At 39.7% G+C, this 21,782-nt stretch overlaps 1 protein-coding gene across 5 annotated transcripts; it reads left to right on the top strand.

Moving 5' to 3' along the window:
* The first annotated feature begins 21 nt into the window (after positions 1–21).
* LOC110161359 (MAPK/MAK/MRK overlapping kinase) lies at positions 22–21,388 on the top strand. 5 transcript variants are annotated; one of them, XM_020926094.2, is made up of 12 exons: positions 22–366; positions 7,759–7,873; positions 11,311–11,400; positions 11,803–11,873; positions 12,592–12,670; positions 12,795–12,843; positions 13,157–13,335; positions 16,164–16,265; positions 17,745–17,918; positions 18,257–18,410; positions 19,353–19,544; positions 21,011–21,388. In XM_020926094.2, exons 1-12 carry the CDS (start codon positions 186–188, stop codon positions 21,086–21,088), a joined length of 1,464 nt encoding a protein of 487 aa, XP_020781753.1. In that variant the 5' UTR covers positions 22–185; the 3' UTR covers positions 21,089–21,388. The 5 variants fall into 5 exon arrangements, with proteins under 5 accessions (XP_020781753.1, XP_055010914.1, XP_055010920.1 ...); XM_055154939.1 differs by having other exon boundaries at positions 19,353–19,614; positions 21,011–21,121; XM_055154945.1 differs by lacking the exon at positions 22–366 and adding an exon at positions 3,141–3,253.
* The last annotated feature ends 394 nt before the right edge of the window (positions 21,389–21,782 follow it).

Below are 21,782 nucleotides of genomic sequence, written 5' to 3'. Positions count from 1 at the left end.
AGCGAAAGTGTCAGATCCACGCCTTTTTTCTTCTCCGGGGGGTGAATGTGGACAGATGCTTTGATTGATGGAATATTGAAGCAGGATTTTTTTTTAAAGAAATGTCATTGATAGACGGAGCGCCGGATTATTTTGCACAATAGGATCCTTATGTCGTGCTTCGTACCGGCCTCGGTGCGCTAAACATGCACTATTCAAAGTGGCTGATTGACATTAAAAACCGTGCAGCTCTGCGAAATGCAAAATGCAAAACACCCCGGACCGGCGACTCCAACAGCGGGGAGAGCGCGGACGAGGTGCCCGGGGACAGCCACACGGAGCCGGGCGAGAAGAACCCCGAGCTGACCAACCACCTCTGGACGGAAGGTAAGACAAACAAAAAAAACCTCCGCCAAGGCCCGTGGAGCTCCAGACTGTCGTGCCGGGGCTGTGCGGAGGTTTTCCCCGGTCACATGGAGCGGGTTTTTTAGCGGCAGGACGGTGACGGGAGGCGGGGAGAGGAGCGCTGCAGTTTCGGGTTCCTCCGCAGGTCACGGCGCGGGGCGAAGCGTGCTCCGTTACCAAGGCGACGGGCAGCTTAACAGGGCAGCGGGGAGAGGCGTGTATAAAACCTAGAGGGGAGGGTCTAAGGTCGCGCCGTGGAAAAATGCGGCGGCCATCTTGCGACTGCGGGAAAAGCGAAATTGTAATAGAATGTAATGTAAATACAAGACTAGAAATATAAATGATCAAAGGAAACCAAATGGACAAATACTGGTGTTTTTGAAGGCCCAGTAATGCAGAGAACGCTAGCTGTGTTTTGTCAGGACCTGCTTTAACAAAATACTTTGAATATATTATATACTGACAGTGTTGGGGAGTAACAGATTACATGTATCAGAGTTATGTAATCAGAGTACAAATTATGAGTAACTGTATTCAGTTACAGTTACTGTTTCAGTGAGCGGTAATTGGATTACAGTTACTTGGTTTAAATAAATGGATTACACAGAGGTATTTTCCTGTTTTCACATTTTGGGCTATATCCCTTTTTTTTTTTTTTTTTTTTCTCGGTAATTTCGCTTATTGCCGGACACTAAACCAGGTCTAAACCCAGGTCCAAACCAGGTCTTAAACCAGGTCTAAACCTAGTCTAAACCCAAGTCCAAACCAGGTCTAAAACCAGGTCTAGACCAGGTCTCAAACCAGATCTAAACCATGTCTCAAACAGGATTTAACAGGACTAAACCCTGCTGTGTGGACGTGTCTCCTCCTCTTCTATCAATAATATTTTTAATGTGGTTCAGTAAAGTCTGGACTTTTTATTTTCTTTTATCAGACAAAACATCTTATGTGAAGATTTCCTCGTCTTTGCTTCTCTACAGCAAATCAAGTAATCCAAAGTGTTCAGATTACGTTACTCTTAAAGTAATTTAATGGATTATGTTACAAACTACATTTTGGGATATGTAATCTGTAATCTGTAGGGGAATACATTTTAAAAGTCACCTTCCCAACACTGTATACTAATATGTCACTGACCAATATTAAATTCACTAAAGACACATATATAGCATATTAATACACTATCTATCTGTATAGACTCAAACATAAAAAATGGTTCTTTTTACCTAATTGAGATCCATTATAATGAAGATTTTTAGAAGCAAAAATGAAAGGAAAAAAAATCACATTGCATATTTGAACATAGACAAAAAAAATAACCAATTAACAATTTAAGACAAGACGCTGCAGATAAATAAATAATAATCATCATATGTTTTATTTATATTGCACTTTACATAAAATAATCTCAAAGTGCTACATGTAAAAACAGTGAATAAAAGTGCATCAGCATAAAAGTGCATCAAGCTAAAACTATTACAGTGCACAACATAGAACCAAAAAAATAAAATAAAATACAACTAACAAAAGGCTTTGGTAAAAAGATACATTTTAAGTAAATGGGGGGGGAAAAAAGTTGAACTGAATCTTCTTCTGTGGTTTACTTTCATGAATGGAATAAAATGCATTGCAGCTTCGGATCATGTAATATTTTCATACAAAATATGTGTAAATATTGACCAAATTGCACTGTGTTGGGACATTTAAATCTGAAAAATGCATAGTTTCTTGCATTTAATCTCTTGTTTAATTTAGGATATTTGAGTAATCTAGGTCTTATTGAAAACTGGTGTAATAATTCAAATTCTGCCTTTATTGTTCGGGGTTAAAACTTAGATCAGATTTACAATTAGATATCAACAATTCCTTCTGTACAATCTGTTAAAGCTTTGTTAAGATTGTAAAGTTTGGTGTGTGTAGGAGCTACTTTAAGGGGTGATCCTTGTGTCCCTACAGGAGAAAAATGCATTCCCAGAAACTTTTACGTTACATTGTTCAAATATCTATGGCTGCATGTTTATTCAGTGAACTAATAAAACCTCCTTTGGTGCAGATTGTACAATGATGAAGTCTTACATCAAAAGTGCAAAAAATGTTAATGTTAGTTAAAAATGAAAAAGATTTTTGCCTAACGTTGCTATAAAATTCGAGCCGTATTTGTGGTTTTCATCTTATTGCTATATGCACCACTTATGCAACTATTTTCCCCATTTAAAAGTTTTTTTTTGTTTTGATTTGTTAATCACCATGGCAACAGTCCTAATTTCTCATTCTGAAAGAGTCTTGCAGTCAGTACATGATCACTTTTGCTACAACTGTAATTGTTTACTGGTAGAGTGACCAGAATTTCAAAATAAAAAACTGGGACATCTCTGTTTTTTTGGTGGTTGGTAATAATAAAACTGTGAAACGAGCGCGTAATCAAGGAAACTTGTTTTGCTGAGACCATTCATGAGTAAGATGTGAGTCAGTATAATCACATTTTCTTTGTGTTTTGGTCTTTTTTCTGCTTTTCTGTATTTTACTTAGAGTGACCAGATTTTCAAAATTCAAAACTGGGACACACTCGGGTTGGGATGGTTGGTGGAAATAACATTTTGAAAAGAGCACATAACATTGTCCATTCTTGACTCATTTGTGGGTTAGTCATAATCTGAGGGACTTCTGTCGGTACCATTTTCAATTACAGTTTTCTGTGTTTTCGCTGAACACTTGACAATCTATCCATCCCTTTACTGTTTGTGGGTAATAAATTTGACAAAAATAGGGACAACTGAGACATTTCTTATATAAAACTGGGACAAATCACTGATGTTGGATAAATCTGCTGGGACAGGGGACACAAGGCTCAAAACTGGGACTGTCCCAGGTAAATAGGGACATCTGGTTACCTTACGCTTTCTTCTTTCTTTCTTTCTTTTTATTATTATTTAATTTATTTGTATTATTTATTTTTATGTTTAATCCATTATTATTATTATTGTTGCTGTTATTATTATTATTATTATTATTATTATATTTTTTGTTAGTCGCTATGGCAACAGTCCTACTTTCTCATTTAGAAAAAGTCTTGCAGTCAGGTAATGGTTATTTATTTATTATTATTTATTATTTATTTATTTTTTAAGTTTATTTTTATTATTATTTATTATTTTTATTTTATTATTATTATTATTAATAATAATAATAATATAATAATAATAATAATAATTACCAATTATTATTTTTTTATTTTTTAAGTGTATTTATTATTATTTTTTTTAAATTTTGTATTATTATTATTATTATTATTACTATTAATAATCATCATCATTATCAATTTATTTATTTATTTATTTTTATTTTATTTTATTTGTTAGTCGCTATGGCAACAGTCCTACTTTTTCATTCAGAAAAAGTCTTGCGGTCAGGCCATGGTTACGCTCTCCGTTGCCGCGGCTCCCTCTAGCATTATTTACACGGCACTGAGAGGGCACGCTAACGGGCTAAGCTAACCCCAGCTCCGGTGAGGACTGTCCGCCGTCGGGGACAGAATGCCGCGGGAAAGAGCGCACGGTCCCCCCGGTCTGTGGACATGGGCCTAGCGGGCGAGCGACAGACATGCGGGCGCAGCGGAGGGACGGCGGGATGCAGTGTGAGTGTGAGCCGGGGCAGGGGCTGCGCTGTGCGGGCAGAGCGGGCAGGACGCTCCGCTGTCACCCCGGAGGAGCGCGCCTCGTCCGCGGAACAACCGACAAGTTTAGAAGCTGCAACTTTGGTTTTCTTTATACACGTTTAAAATAGAGAAGTTTTTAAAAATAAGAAATGCTTTTGTCAGTGTAGGTAAATTATTAGATATATGACTAAAATTATGAGTTTATTTTTTATGTATTTGTTTATGTATGTATTAGGGATGAAGCGATAACCAGTGTTGGGAAGTTGACTTTTAAAATGTATTCCCCTACAGATTACAGATTACACACACCAAAATGTAGTTTGTAACGTAATACATTAAATTACTTAAAGTGAGTAACGTAATCTGAATACTTTGGATTACTTGATTTGCTGTAGAGAAGCAAAGACCAGGAAATCTTCACATAAGATGTTTTGTCTGATAAAAGAAAATAAAAAGCCCAGACTTTACTAAACTAAATTAAAAATATTATTGATAGAAGACGAAGAGACACGGTCCACGCAGCATGATTTAGTCCTGTTAAATCCTGTTTGAGACATGGTTTAGACCTGGTTTTAGTCCTGGTTTAGATCTGGTTTTAGACCTGGTTTAGACCTGGTTTAGACCTGGTTTAGACCTGGTTTAGACCTGGTTTAGACCTGGTTTAGACCTGGACCTTTTAGACCTGGTTTTAGACCTGGTTTAGACCTGGTTTAGACCTGGTTAGACCTTGGTTTAGACCTGGTTTTTTAGACTTTGGGTTTAGACCTTGGTTTAGTGTCCGGCAATAAGTGGAATTACCGAGAAAAAAACAGATATAGCCCAGAATGTGAAAACAGGAAAATACCTCTGTGTAATCCATTTATTTCAACAAAGTAACTGTAATCCAATTACCACTCACTGAAACAGTAACTGTAACCGAATACAGTTAGTCATAATTTGTACTCTGATTATGTAACTCTGGTACATGTAATCTGTTACTCCCCAACACTGGCAATAACCCAAATATCGTGATATCGTATCGTCAAAAGTCTCACAATAATATCGAGAGCTGCCACAATATATTGAATTATAAGTTCCTTTGCCTAAATGCATTGTCCTTTAGTAGGAACAGCTAATAAACATTCGGAACTACATATCCCATGATTCATTTCAGCACAAACATGAATAAATATATTTTTTACTTGAATTCTTGAAATTCTGACAATAATAATTTTCACAAAAAATTTGTCAAGGTATTTTAAAAGCAAAAAAGTGTATTAGGGATGTAACAATAACCCAAATATCGTGATATCGTATCGTCAGAAGTCTCACAATAATATCGAGAGCTGTCACAATATATTGAATTATAACTTCCTTTGTGTAAATCCATTGTTCTTTAGTAGGAACAGCTAATAAACATCGGGAACTACATATCCCATGATTCATTTCAGTACAAACGTGAATAAATTATCTTTTTTACTTGAATTCTTGAGATTCTGACACAAATCATTCACACCAAAATCTTGCCAAAGTATTTTAAAAGCAAAAAAAGTGTGCTATCTACAATTATATTTGCCACTTCAAAATATCGCAATAAATATCGTACCGTGAGATGCATATCGTGATAATATTGTACCGAGGGATTTGGATATCGTTACGTACCTATTGTATATGTATGTATGTTAGGACAAGGTATCATTAAGAAGTTGCAGATACGATACATATCTCGATACAGTGCACTTTCGATGTGATATTTCAATTCGATTCGATACGGTTCAATAAAACAAAAGGCTAAATCACGGCTGTGGTACTAAAAGTCTTTGTTAAACCACTTCTTGTGCAAAGTTTGTATGAAAAAAGCACATTTTAATCGTTAAAACTGTGAAAATGTCAAATGTGTCCCAAAAAAAACCAAGTTTCCTTTCTCTAAGCAAGCAACAAAACTGTAACAAAAGAATTTAGTAAAAATATACCAAAAATACTCTTGGCGATATATATAGAAACAGCAGCCCATGATATCGATATTGTATCATCACATTAAGCGATACGATATATCGATATTTCAATATTTTTGCACACTCCTAATGTATATACGTATTATTTATATTTATTTTTATAGGTTATTCCACCTTCCTGTTTATGTGCAACATTTTTTACCATTTAAAAACAGGATATTTAGTTTCATATTGTTAATCGCTATGGCAACAGTCCAGTTTTCCATCATTTTGAAACCAACAGATTAGTTAAAGGTAGAGCTGGGTATCAATAAGAAGTTGCAGATACAATACATACTAGGGGTGTGCAAAAATATTGAAATATCGATATATCGTATCATTTAATGTGATGATACAGTATCGATATCGTGGGCTGCTGTATCGATACATCACACAAGAGATTTTTTGTATATTATTACTCAATTATTTTGTTATCATCGTGCTATGTATCAGTTTGTTGCTTATTCAAGAGGAAAAGGCAAACACTTTTTATAGCGATTATTTTTGATTGAACCATACTGAATTGATTTGAAATATATCGCATCGAATCGAAAGTTCACTGTATCGAGATATGTATCGTATCGTGGCCTATGTATCGATGTATGTATCGTATCGGCAACTTCTGAATAATACCTCACCCTAATACATACCTCGATAAACAGGCCACAATACAATACAATATCTCGATACAGTGCACTTTTGATTTAATACGATTCAATGCGATATATTTCAAATTGATTTGATACGGTTCAGTGAAAAACAAAGGATAAGTCAGGGCTGTGAAACTAAAAGTCTAAAAAGTTAATATGAAATATTTTACAACAAAACTGCAGCTCTTATAATAAATAATTGAGTAAAATATACCTAAATATACTGTTGGCGATATATCGATACAGCAGTCCCCGATATCGATACTGATATATTGATTTTTCAGTATTTTTGCACAGCCCTTGTTAAAGGTGCAGTGTGTAACTTTGTTTCATGCAGATGTTAAATGTCTTGAATGTTCCACAATATGGCTTTAATCATGTAGTTTATGTTGCATGATTATACTGACTCACATGTTCGTCGTAAATATTTTCTGCACAACTATTTTACTTAATTTCACACTCGTTTTACAATTTTATTATTACCAACCATGAAAAAAAAAACGGGTATATCACAGTATTTTATTTTGAAAATCTGGTCACCATAGTGAAAGGAGCAGTCAGGTTTGTGGAGATGCGAGCCCGCTCAGAGTTTATGTTTTTATTTGTTTTTCGGTGCAATAAAAACAAAAAAAACATAATGAAAGATTGGACAATGATCAGATCTTACGTCAAAAGTGCAAAATGACCAAATTAGTTAAAAATAAAAAAGAGTTTTGCCTAACGTTGCTATAAAATGAGATCCCTATTTGTGTTTTTCATTTTCCTGCTTTATGCAACTTTTACGCAACTATTTTCCCCATTTAAAAGTGTAGATATATGTTTTTGTTTTCATTTGTTAAGAAAGAAAAACATGCTTTTATTTACATTTACTTTGGGGCAAAAAGTTCCTCACTCTGGCCTTAAATGGCATCACATGTCGACATTAATCTCCACGCGTGTAGTTTTTAATAAATAATGTAATTTATGGTTTGAAACGGTTCATTATTCACTGTCATCAGCTAATTGCGTGTAGCGGGAGGTAATTACAGATGAAGGATACAGTTTCATTCACACGCCGTCTTTTCCTTTTCTTTTTTTTTTTTTTCTTTTTCTTCAGGTTATAAAATCATCAAGAAAATCGGCGAGGGCACGTTTTCAGAGGTGGTGAAAACCCAGAGCCTCAGAGACGGAAAGTTCTACGCCTGTAAAACCATGAAGCAGTCGATCAGCACGTACGTGTCCCACAGACTCTGGTCCCGTCCTCAAGACACCTGAGACCGACTCTGCACACATGAACACACGAACACACGACACACAAACACACGAACACACGAGTGCATGAGGACACAAACACACGCCACTGACACCCAAGGATGCTGCACACAAGGGAGGAGGAGAAGGGGAGAGAGAGGTGTTGGGTGAGCAGAGGAAAGGGGACAAGAGAAGAGGTGAGAATGGAGGATAGGGGAGAGGTGGAGAGGAAGAGAGAGAAGGAGAGGGGAGAAGACGGAGGAGAGGATAGAGGAAAGAGACAAAGGTCAAGTGGTAACGGAGGGAAACAGGGGCAGATTTTTTACATTCAAATGTCTCTTATTCAGAAACTAGAGGGACTATTGAAATAAGTAAAGTATCAGAATGTAGGAAAGAGTTAACACTCCAACAGGGTCAAGTTAAACCTGTGATATTCTTTCAAGTTGTTGACAAAAAATGAAAAAACTCATGTCGGTAACGGAGGGAATGAAAATGCAGCACTTTTTGGGCAATAAATCCAAACAGTGATAACTCTTGGTTCTCACTTACATATCCTTAACAAACTGGTTTGAATATTTGCTTCATATAGTTTTCTACCATATGGTACAAGATTAGGTTGAAAAACCTCTTACTTTTTGAGTAATGAGATTTTTTTATGAAGAAAGGTCATGGTAACGGAGGGAAAAGTAACAAAAATTTTGCAAACAAGTAGAAGGTGCATGATTTTACATAATTTGTCAGTTTTTTTTCTTCCAAATACTTTAATATTACTTCAAAATGAAAGGAAACTATTTCTATAAAATATGTCAGTCCTTCCAAGCAAATTTTTATCATTTTAAATACATTTTTTTATAAAGTCATGTACCTTCATCAACAGTTCAAAGATGGAATAACACAAGATATGATGAAATACATCCATTTATTTACATGATTTGCAGGTCTTTGAAAATTGGGAAATAATTTTTGTTCCATGTTTCATACATGGTCTGTTTAAAATGTATGTAACTTTAGAACCAAAAATGGTACAGAAAAAAGGTCAACAGTTTCATAAACTAGAGTACATATGTATCTGTTCAATAAATTTTTATATCAGATGCATTAACTTGAATTTTTGGCCTTGCTGTTTACTTCTGCTTGACCGGGCCCAAAGAGGAGAGGGTAGAAGAGGAGAGGATGGAGGAAGAAAGGAGGAAAGTTGAGGTGAGGAGAGAAGATTAGAGCAGAGTGGAAAAGAGGTAAGGGTAGAAGAGGGGAGGAGAGGATAAAAGAAGAGACAAGGGAGGAGAAGAGTGGAGGGAGGGGAAGAAAAGAGGGGAGAATGAAGGAAGAGAGGAGGAAAGGGGAAGTGAGGAGAGCTTGAAGTTTAGAAGAGGATAGGAGAGGATAGAGGGGAAAATGGAGGAAGAGAGGAGAGGCAGAGAGGTAAGGAGAGAGGAACCACAGAGGAGAGGGAAGGAGACTAGATAGAAAGCGGTGAGAAGAGAGGATAAGAAGGAAGGGAGGAGAGGAGGGGGTGAATAGAAGAGGGGAACGGATTGGAGGAGAAGAGAGAAGATGAGAGGGTGGAGGAAGAGAAGAGGAAAGGAGACGATATAGGAAGAGGGGAAGGGAAAAGAGGAAAGGGGGAGGGGATCGCAGGACAGGAGAGAAGAGAAGAGGATACAGGAAAAGACGAGAGTGGAGGAGAGAAGAGGGGAGGATGTAAGAAGAGAGGAGGAAAGCGGAGGTGAGGAGAGAAGATTAGAGGAGAGTTGGAGAGGAAAGGAGAGAGTTGAGGAGTTAGGAGGAGTGAAGATTAGAGGTGGAAGAGAAGGAAGGGTAGAAGAACGGAGGAGAGGATAGAGGAAGAGAGAAGAAGAGGGAAGGAGATGGTATAGGAAGAGGGGAAGAGAGGAAGAGACGAGAGGAAGAAAGGGGAGGTGAGGAGAGACAGGATTAGCAGAGAGTGGAAGAGAGGGAAGGACAGAAGAACGGAGTAGAGGGTAGAGGAAGAAACAAGAGGGGAGGAGAGAAGAAGGGAGAATGGAGGAGGAGAAGAAAGAAAAGAGGAGAGGAGAGGGAAGGAGATGATATAGGAAGAGGGGAAGGGAGGAGAGGAAAATGGGGGATCGCAGGAGAGGAGAGAAGAGGAGAGGGGAAATCTAGAAGAACAGAAGAGAGGATAGAGGAAGAGACGAGATGTGGGGAAAAAAGGAGGAAAGGAGAGAGTGGAGGAGAGAAGAAGAGGGAAGGAGAGGATATAGGAAGAGGAGAAAAGAGCGGAAGGAGTTGAATGAGTAGAGGAGAGTGAAGGGTAGAAGGCTGGAGGAGAGAGAAAGAAATGAGAGGTGGAGAGGAAGCGAAAGAAGGAGGAGAGGGAAGGAGACAATATAGAAAGAGGGCAGGGGAGAAGAGGAAAGAGGAGGAGATCGCAGGAGAGGCGAGATGAGGGTAAGAGGTCGGATGGGTAGAGGAGAGCGAAAGGTTGATGCATGGAGGAAGAGAGGAGGAAAGGATAGAGGAAGAGACAAGAGAGGAGGAGAGAAGAGTAGAGGACGGAGGACGAGAGAAGGAAAGGGGAGGGGAGGGGAGGAGACAAAAGGAAAGAAGGGAGGAGAGAAGAGGGGAGCAAAGGGTAGAAAAGGGGAGGAGAGAAGAGGGAAGGGTTGAAGAAGAGAGGAGGAAAGGAGAGAGGGGAGGAGAGAGGAAGAGAGAGGAGGGGAGGTGTCAGAGCACATGGTTGTAAATCACTTCGTCTTTCAGTGCTGTAGTGGTTTCAGGTGACACAACATTCTGTAGGTCTGTGTGTTTCACTGACAACAAGGGAAGTGCTCATAAACGAACAGAGTTAACCCACAAACCACCGCGATCCAAACAGGAAGTGAGCACTGGGGGCGTTTCCGGCTCCATCGACTCTGTTTCCAATTCACTTTACATTGAAAAACTGTCCCCCCCTCATTTTGCTCTTAAAATGTTCATATTAATCCGCTCTACATGATCCTGGAGTTTTTTTATTTTGCATTTTGTCCGTAAATAAATTCCAACAACTCGGCTCCAAATTCGCTTCTTTAACTCCTTTAACTCTAGGCCTCAGTGAGCTTCATTTGACTGAGTCTGTGGTATAGGGTTGCACGATTGTGGGGAGAGTGGGGAAGTATTTGTCTTTTGCAGTTTTTTTAAAGAGTCGGCTTCTGTTCGGAGTAGATTAACGTTTGAGAAAGAAATCTAAACTAATAAACTCATACAAGAATCTCATTTTAGAACAGATTTGCAGAGGTCGAAATGACAAATAGAATAAATCTTATTTTACGTGTCTAAATAATTACAGCTGTGTGTGATGATGTGTGTGTGATGTTGTGTGTGTTGTGTGTGATGTAGTGTGTGTGTTGTGCTCTTAAGCCTGTGTGTCTGAACAGTGTGTTGTGTGTTTGCTGCTCAGTCTGGAACAAGCCAACAACCTGAGAGAAGTCCAGGCCATGAAGAGACTGAGCCCACATGCCAACATCATCCAGCTCCACGAACTCATCTAGTGAGTAAAACTACTACTACTACTACTACTACTACTACTACTACTACTGCTAAAAGCTCATCCAGTGAGTACTACAGCAGCTGTACTATGATGTAATATGATGTGTGCATTGGGTTCAGGTTCAGGAAAACTGTTGGAATGGGAAGTAACATTTAAAATATTATATATTTTAAAGCACACAAGAGCACAATGTATTTAACAGAAATATGTCAATATTTATGTGAACTTTTATACTAGTGAATAGTACACTCACAGAGTACGACTTTTGCAGTGGTAAGAAGTAGATAGAGCTCTGACGCACTGAAGAGGTAAACGGCATAATCATGTGACACTGTTAGGATCGTGTAAAAAGCTCTGACAGACATGACATCATGTGAGTGTAATGTTTTGATGTTTGTGCAGCGACAAAGAGACTGGAACAGTGTCTCTGATCTGTGAGCTCATGGAGATGAACATTTATGAATACATACAAGGTACGTATATAACATCTGTGAGCACATACTGGGTTTGTGTATATATAAAATTTATGACTACAGTATAAAGTGCGTATAACATCTGTAATGGCCAGCAGCCCTGTGTCACCAGTTACTACACTAACACACACCTACACTAACAAGAGTTAAAGGTGTGGATAAAGAGTCCAGTCCTCCTGTGTTTACTGAGGAATCCTTTTCTTGGCCCTTGTTACCATTTCTCATACCAGCACAGCAACAATGGGTCAAAAACCTCTGCATCTGCTCTGTAGTCCTCTGAGGTCAGACTCATCAGATTAAATAGGCACACCTGGCCACACCTGGCCACACCTACACAGCCTAAACAGTGTTTGATGCAAACACATAAAAGTCCTCACAGTGGCTCTTACAGCATCTGTACAGATTATGTTAAAATAACATGAGCAGTAGTTTACCACCACAGAGTAACACTCACATACAGTACAGAGCTTTTGCTCCTCCATTTGACACTCAAACTACTTCACATTAAATAACTACTCGCCCATGTATACACACATCCTACAACCTGAATGTCGAGACACTGAATAATCCATGAAATGTAAAGGGATGACATATGTAAGCAACAGTGCTCTGTACAAAACCAACATATTGTAATTATTAAGATAAAAATCTGAAATGAGATTGATGTATGTGTGTGTGTCTGTGTGTCTGTGTGTGTGTTTTCTTTACTTTGTTACAGGAAGGAAAAGTCCTCTACCAGAGCACACAGTGAAGCATTATATGTACCAACTGTGCAAGTCTCTGGAGCACATGCACAGGTAGGCTTATTCGTTATATAATACAGTAAAACACATGCACAGGTAGACCTACACAAATCGTAATAGTGCTGTGTATAAGCTCATATCCAGGTGTAGTTTTCATGTGTTTCTTGGTTCTCTGCAGCTGTGGGATCTTCCATCGAGACGTCAAACCAGAGAACATCCTCATCAAGGTCAGACACTTTTATTATCAGGAATATTTATTTGACACATAAACAACACGAACACAAAAGAAGAAATGATAAAACCCCAGATCCTAGCCTTGAATGGTCCATGGTCCATTTTTCCCATACAGACCTCCTGTAATAGAATAAATGTAAGATAGATACAGTTATTGCCAAAAATACAGTGCACCAATCAAGAAATGGCTCAAGAAATACTTATTATGATGGGAAAATATGACTGTTCTTTCAGTATTGTTCACATTTGATTAGAATATTCTGCACATGTTTTGACTGTTCCTCATGCTGCTTGTTGTTCCTGTAGCAAAACGTGCTGAAGCTGGGCGACTTTGGCTCGTGCCGCAGCGTGTACTCATCCCCTCCTCACACAGAGTACATCTCCACACGCTGGTACAGAGCTCCGGAGTGCCTCCTCACCGACGGATACTACAGCCTCAAGATGGACATCTGGAGCGCCGGCTGTGTCTTCTTTGAGATCATGAGGTACTTTGAGATCATGAAGTACATTGAGATAATGAGGTACTTGTACACTTTAAAGCAGACCCATTCTCCAAAATGGACTTTTCAGAGCTTTTAACCATGTCATAGTTCTTTCTTTCTCCATTTTGCTGAAGTTGTATTTGGAGTGATTCGTGCATGTTTGAACAGCCTTTAATCGCTTATTTTCAAGACACCGTTTTGCCGATCATGTCCTATTTTCACCGCCACTGCCACACGCTCACTGTGACAGATTTCCTTCTACATTTTTATTTTCTTAATTGGTGATACACTTAGGTTTTCAACAGTGTTGCATATAGGGCTGTCGCGGTTAGGAAATTTCTCCTGCGGTGTGGTATAGCAGCTCAACAGCGCGGTATGGGGTGATACCGCTCCCCCACCCCCACCCAACATCCCCTGGAGTTATAATATTTCCAGCGGCTCTGAAAACTCTCTATGATGATGCGCCTGCTGCAGATGCACATGTACCTTGGTTGTCGTGTGGATATAGCGTGTGTAGGGGGGAGAAGTAACATTTGACTTTGGAACAAGTGCCGCTGCATCTCTCCAGCTCTCACTGTGGCAGCTCGGGTCAGAGTCCTGCACCAGGTCGAGTCAGAGTCCTGCACCAGGTCGGGTCAGAGTCCTGCACCAGGTCGGGTCAGAGTCCTGCACCAGCTCGGGTCAGAGTCCTGCACCAGCTCGGGTCAGAGTCCTGCACCAGCTCGGGTCAGAGTCCTGCACCAGGTCAGGTACCCGCAGACTTAAAAGAGAAAGAACCCCGAGCATGCGGAGCAGGGTGTTCGCAAAAGCGAGATCGGGCGACGGCTGCACTTACCTCCATGCTGCGTGGAGCTCTACGCTTCTCCTGCGGTCACCCGACGGTCTACGTGGGCGCACCCTGATCCTGGGTTAGTCCTGGGTTAGTCCTGGGTTAGTCCTGGGTTATCACGGGCACGCGCGGTAATGGGTGGAATGTTAATGGGTCAGGGCCGGTGAGGGTCTCTAAAAATGGACCCGTGCAGGACTGTGGGTCGGTTGGTCACATGCGGTGATCGTGGTGGCCCAACATGCACCACAGTGATTCTTTTTTGCAGTTATCGCGACAGCCCTGGTTGCATAGTTGTTTTGATACAAGTGAAAATTCACTGCTCGCCACATGATCTGCAGTTATCAGCAGTTCGTGGAGACATCAGCTCCCATTGGCACCGCAGTTTTCTAACGCAGAAGTCTTTGGATTTATCAGCGGACTTGTTTCTTTTATCAAGTCATTTTAGATAAATTTTGTGATGTTAAATGTGTAATATATAACATAATGATTCACGAAAATTATAGAACAGACACAATAGGTCTTCTTTAAGATCATGAGGTACTCGTACGCACTTTGAGAGCATGAAGTATTTGTACACACTTTGATATCATGAAGTACACACTCTGCTCACGTGTGCATACACAAAGACACATTTGAATGGAGCAGACAGAATGGGGAGTGGCTGAGTACAGCACAGTTTAAACCTGAGAATAGGATTATCCTTCTCAAACAGGACAACACACGGGCTCAGCTTTCACAGGGATATTCAGAGTTGGCACGGTCAGCTCTGAATGCTTCTGAAAATGTCTCCTCTCTCTCATACTGCTCTGTTTACCACGTCATCTTAGGTGGACAAAAGAATATGCTTTGATCTTACTAGAAAAAACCTGCTTTGTCTTTCAAAAATAAGTATTAAACTACCTATGGAGATTTAGATTTTAAGTACCAGTCCAACCTGACCTATCTGTGTCTCTAGATATGAGATAATCAGGCTCAAATCAAGCTTTTACTGATAACAATTTGATGTTGAAATCCGGTTGGTTTAAACCTAAAATGTCTCTCTCTGAGTTGTATGGTCTCTACCTAAGCCCCTGTAGTCATGAATCAGTGCTAGTGCAGCCTTTGCAGCTCAGGGAGGGAATTTTAGAGGTGCTGTCCTCCATCTGCAGATTCAGGCTACATTTATACGATGACAGCGTGAACAGAAGACACAAAAGTGGTGTCACATCTTCACTTTTTATTCCGTGTTTAGACAAAATCTGTGTGTATACGGTGATGCAAAAGTGTGTGGAAGTTGATTGGGTTTGCTTGCCATCTGATATATTTCTGTGTACTGTATGTATGTCACATAAACACGTACGCGACCTGAGCACATCTGACCAGAGTTTTGAATCTTGGGCAGTGTAGACGGAAACACTACAGCAGAGCGTATTCAACTTTTCCACTCTGGAAGCCCCAAAAACGCCGTCACCGTCTAAAGGAAAAGCACTTCCGATAAAATATTTTGCCGTTTTTACCCACAAGCATAGAGTAGACAGCCCCTTAGGCACTTGCCACCCAGGTTCATCTGTGACTGTAGAACCATTTTTAAAACTATAAGAGGGCAGGCTACATAAAGTTTCTTTAATATGATGATTTCTTAGATTTTCCCCATGTACTTACCTACATATGGAATCATTCTTTATTTGGACAGAAGAATCCATGTTTCTTACTGAAGTGATCATTTTGGCCGTATTTAGGAGAATTATTTGAGTTTAGAAGAATTTACTTTAGCGAATCACAGTCTATAACATTGACAGTATATGGTTTGGTATTGGTGTATACAGGTCTCTAATCTCCGATCAATAGCCAAGGTTTTTATTTTTCTAATATAGTTTATTACCAAATAATACAAGTGTTGGTTTCCCTAAGTGCAAGTGCATTGCTTAAATTTTCTTGAGGATACAACTTTCTGTTTACTGAGCGGGTGGTACAATCCCAGAGTGTTCAGCTGTAATGACGAGCCTCTCCCTGTGTGTTCCAGTCTGAACCCTCTGTTTCCTGGGACCAATGAGTTGGACCAAGTTGCCAAGATCCACGACGTGCTGGGGACCCCGGACCAGAGCGTCCTGCACAAGTTTAAGCAGTACGTGCTCTTCATACTGAACCGGAACCAAGCAAACAAGACACATAACAGCTGTTTGTATTTCACTAACTAACAAGATACCAATCTGAATGTAAATAAGAAGCTTTTTCATTTATTTAACTTTTTCTCTTTACAAAATCTTGCTTCATATGCTAGTGTTTGGTGTCATCAATTTGTATTTACTCATTTTATGCTATTTTCTTCTCTGTTATAATGTTGTTTCCTCATCAAAGACAAACCTGGAGTTGTATTTTCTTCAGTTCACACAAATTTAAGATGAGTTCTTCCCTCAAATAGTAAACACTCTGTTCTCCCTGATGGCTTGTGTGTTTTTAAACTCCAGACATTCTTCACTAGAATCATTTTTATCATTAACAGTTACTGAACTAAAGGTAAAAGGAGCTGGTAACTTGAAAACTACTGCTTCATGACGTCACAAGGTGGAATAGAGCATTTTGAGTTTTGGAGATTTAGACAGACTCATAATAAAGGTTTGTTTTTGAGGAGGTAACAACATTATAACATGTCAGAAACTCTTTTGTGTAATATAGGAGCTTTAACACAAAGAAAACACTGAATGAGGTGTGCCCAAAAAAGTTACTCAGAGATCTCTATAGCTGAGTAATGAGGCACGCTTTGTACATTATGGCCAGCTGTATGTGCTAATGCTATCCTAATTAAGGTGACCAGACGTCCCTATTTACCCGGGACAATTCCAGTTTTGAGCCCTGTGTCCCCTGTCAGTGCAGATTTATCCAAAACTAGTGATTTGTTTTATACAAGAAATGTCCCAGGTCTCCCTATTTTTGACCAATTTGATACTTGCCAATAGTAAAGAGAGGCATAAATTGACGCATTTACGTAAAATACAGAAAAGCTGCTTAAAAATGATAAAAACACAAAGAAAATGTGACTATACTACTCACATTAGTGCCGAGTGTGTAACAGTTTTCCTCAATCACGCACTCGTTTTACAATTTTATTATTACCAACCAACCCAAACCAGGGATATTGCTGTTTTTTATTTTGAAAATCTGTTCACCCTAACCCTAATGCTAACCTAGGTTGACCAGGCATCCCTATTTCCCCGGGACAGTCCCAGTTTTGAGCCCTGTGTCCCCTGTCCCAGCAGATTTATCCAAAACCAGTGATTTGTCCCAGTTTTATACAAGAAATGTCCCAGGTGTCTCCCTATTTTTGTTCAATTTGATACTTGCTGACAGTAAAGCGAGGCATAAATTGTCTTTTTTTTTTAGATAAATTACAGAAAAGCTGCTTAAAAATGACCACAACACAAAGAAAATGTGACTATACTGGCACATGTTAGTCATGAATGGGCTGAGTGCATAACAATTTTCCTTAATTATGCACTCTTTTTACAATTTTATTATCACCAACCAACCCAAACCAAAAGTGTACCAGTTTTTAGTTTTGAAAATCTGGTCACCCTAATCTAATGCACCTAATGTCGTGTTGCAGGTCCAGAGCGATGCAGTTTAACTTTCCTCAGAAGAAAGGCACAGGACTGTCCCGTCTCATCCCCAACTGCCCCGCTCCCGCCCTCTCCCTGCTCTACCAGATGTTGGCCTACGACCCCGACGAACGCATCAGCGCAGACACCGCTCTGAGACACATGTACTTCAGAGACATCAGGTACAAACACATGTACTTCAAAGACACACACATGTACTTCAGAGACATCAGGTACACACACATGTACTTCAAAGACACACACATGTACTTCAGAGACATCAGGTACACACACATGCATTTCAAAGACACACACATGTACTTCAGAGACATCAGGTACACACACATGTACTTCAAAGACACACACATGTTCTTCAGAGACATCAGGTACACACACATGCATTTCAAAGACACACATGTACTTCAGAGACATCAGATACACACACATGTACTTCAGAATGAAATAAATGATGTGACTGGCTTGTGCTTAATAAACAGTGTATTTGCCTTGTCTTCTTCAGGCTTGCGGAGAAAAAAGCCGAGAGCCTCCAGCGTATGGGGAATGTGGACGGTCTAGACAGCAGCGGGGTGCACAACTCTTTAGAGCACCTGTGGCGTCCCACCAGAATGACCCGACCTCTGCGGGGGCGCCACCCCAGACAGACCCCTCTCAGTGTAAGAACAGGAGTCCTCGTGTTCTCATACACATACACACATATTTACATATACATATACATTTAAATATACATTTTTTGTGTATTACAAACACAAGTCAATTCACAATAGTACAATTCACAACAATCGTGTAAAAGTTATAGTTATACATTTAACTTAATAAACATAAACGTAGTGCTTGTAATGGTTATAAAACCTTAGGTATTAGAGGTGGGTAGAGTACCTATACATTGTATTCAAAATAATATTACTCAGGTTGAAGTACAAAGTAGTGATCTGAGAAATTACCCAAGTCAGAGTAAAAAGCTCAAAAGATTGGTGATAAAGTCCACAGGAATCACTATCGCTAATCTGCAGCTTCACCTCGATCCGTGCGCTGTGTGAATGTAAACAAACACACGTGAGGAACTACTCCGGCCTTTTTACTTTCAAACAGTGCCTCAAACTGGATGAATAGCTCTGTTTTGTGGACTGAGGGTCATTATTTGTGGAGGACAATTTCTATAAATAATGATGTCGATGAGATGCTGCAGTTTTAAATTTTACGAGAGGTGAGTTATAAATTCTTCTCATTATTTTCGCTATGTCCCGAGTTTGAATCTTCTGCCTCTGTGTCTGTCACTTCGTCTGCCCTTGACACTCTGTTTTATTGCCTGATATCGTAGCGTTGCTGATGTTTGGTGGTTACAATCTGACAGTGACACCACACACATGAGGAGAAGCAAATCGCAGCCAGATTCTCCTGTAGAGTGTGACGGGCTTTACTCACAGAGGGAATCCTGTTACACTGTCAAATACAGTATATTACACAAGCAGTAGTAAAGTGTTATATGAAAACTACATTTTATTAAAAAGTGATTTAAGTAAATGTAACTGAATACTTCCTACTTCTGATATGATATTATGGGTTATTACTGAAGACACCGCCCTGTCTCTCCACAGCATAACCTGAAGCATGTAGCAGAGCCCCTCCACAGACGGAACCTCCAGCACTACCCCACCGAGCTGCCCAAACTCAGCCTGGTGATGCCCCAGATCTCCTTCCCCGTGTCCACCATGCCCGCCTACACCGTCACCCACCGCGGCACGCTGCCAGCCATCACCACCAAGAAGTGCCACCCCCGCCTGGCCAAGGCAAGTCCACACTCACCTGCTCACTCACAACGAGGATCCACAGCCTCGTGACAAATACTTCACAGGACAGGTCAGACTACTCATTTCACTCAAACACTTGTCTCGTTTTTAATTTTGTTTTACTAGTTTATAATTTGACTTTCTGGTTGGACACAAGATCAAGCAGATGTGACATTATTCCATAACTTTTAATTTGCAACCTTCATGTCAATGTCAAAGGCCAAACTTAGTCTTAACTTAGTCTAAATTACACAATAGTTGCTCAATGCTTAGACTAATACAAATAAAAGACAACCTGTATTTTGTTAAATTAATGGTAACTTGTCCATAAATTGTCTCATTTGGATGATACACAATGCAACTGTTTGTTAAGTAAAATAGTGTTTAGTGGCCCTTGTTTACAAAAGGATTCAAGCCTGCTGGACTTACCTAGCCAGGCTGGTCCCACCTAGTGCCTCCGCTCAGTTTCATTTCTCTCCAGCGACTAGGTCAGGAATCAGAATAGACGGTTCGCAAAAAACCCGGAAGTGCGAGTCCGGGCAGCAGCCAGTCAGTGAAGAGACATACATTCTGTGTTGGCAAGGATTCCCAAGATTGAGGATTTAAAGCCGGAACAAAGAGAATGTTTGGTGAATTTTATCAAGGAGAAAGACGTTATTGTCCTTCTTCCTACGGGATTTAGGAAAAGCTTAATATACCAGCTAGCCCCGTTAGCAGCGCATTACATACGTCACGACCAAACATCAGCGATTGGTTAAATTTAAAAAAAGTACCCGCCTACTGTTGAGCGAACGAATCCTAATGCTGCGAGGTCAGACGGTTTCCACGAAGTGAAACCGGCTGATGAATCAGGCTGGGACTTGCCACCAAATGTGTCAGAAAAAGGGATAAACTAAAAAACCTAAATGTTAAATGTAACCATTGTAATTAGAATCAAAATAAAGTAAGATGTACACAAATGAACAAAAAGTAAGTAGAATACATGAACAAAATTTTATATAGGAGAATTATAGGCACTTAAAGGAATTCTGTTTTCGAACTCAGTGCTACTTCCTGTATTTTTGTATTTTTATTTTCACTTTTGTTTTCCACAAACTGTCACATAACTGATGTAAAACTATACGATCCACCAAACCAAGTCAGAGTTAGAACAACATGAAAATATGCCCTTTAAACGTTCAACTACAGTACATAGTGGTTCCTGTTCATTATAAATTGCACAGATTGTTTTAATATAATTGTAAAAAAAAACATGTTCTAGCTTTATTGGGAGTGAGATGGTGAGTGAGTCAGACAGGGAGCAGCCAAAATTGTGTTGTAATACAGTGAGTTCTTGGCTCTAGTCACTGATAGAAATGATCAAATTCAACATTTGTGAGATTTCATGTTTCATTTAAAGTCACCGACAGAGAAATCCACCAATATTTTCATTTGTGTTGAACTTGGGTTTATCCGTCTGCCCACAGCCCAGGGAAGAGTCACACCGAGCGGCTTACAAGACCTACTACATGCCCCCTCTGGAGCGCAAACGTGGAGCCTACTGAGGAGACACACACACCCACACACACATCCACCCGCCCCCCCCAAGAGCACGGACTCCACAAACAGAACCCTCACCTGGGACTGGACTACACCCAGGACTGTGGTCTGCAGATCCTCACTGTTTTCATCAAATGTTTCCGGCACATCGGGTTGTTTTTTTTTTAAACGCACATTTCAGACTTTATCTTGGTGCTTGTGTTCAAAGGAGATTGTTTTTTGTGCATAATACGTAAGGGTTTAGTTACATCACCCACTTCCACTAAGCAATAATGAGAAACATGAGAGCGCTACACGGTGTAACTTCAAAAATCGCTCCGTGTTCCGTTCAATCTTTGGAATTTCTAATGGGAAAACAGTTTGTTATTTCATTTTTCTGTTTTGGTGTCAAACAAAAAAAAACAGATTTTGACTATTTCCAATATTTAATTCAAAGTTTGTTTGAAATAACACCAGTCAAAAAATTATGTCTTCATGCCTTATTTCCATTTTGATATTTTATTCTCTCTGGTTTAATTGCCCTGGAAGTTATAGTGTTTGGTGCGCCACATGTGAATTCAGTGTCAACTGAACAAAGGGGTTTATCGCTGCTTCTGCTATCGCTTGTTTCTCATCATGTAGTTCAACAATTTCTTTTTAAGACACGAAAGTAAACGCATCACTATAAAAGTAAACGACATGTTTGTCCACAAAATTGCA

The sequence above is a fragment of the Boleophthalmus pectinirostris genome, unplaced genomic scaffold (assembly GCF_026225935.1).
Source record: "Boleophthalmus pectinirostris isolate CB_2022bp ecotype Guang Dong unplaced genomic scaffold, ASM2622593v1 HiC_scaffold_10, whole genome shotgun sequence".
NCBI lineage: Eukaryota > Metazoa > Chordata > Actinopteri > Gobiiformes > Gobiidae > Boleophthalmus > Boleophthalmus pectinirostris.
This window is presented reverse-complemented; position numbering and strand designations above follow the sequence as displayed.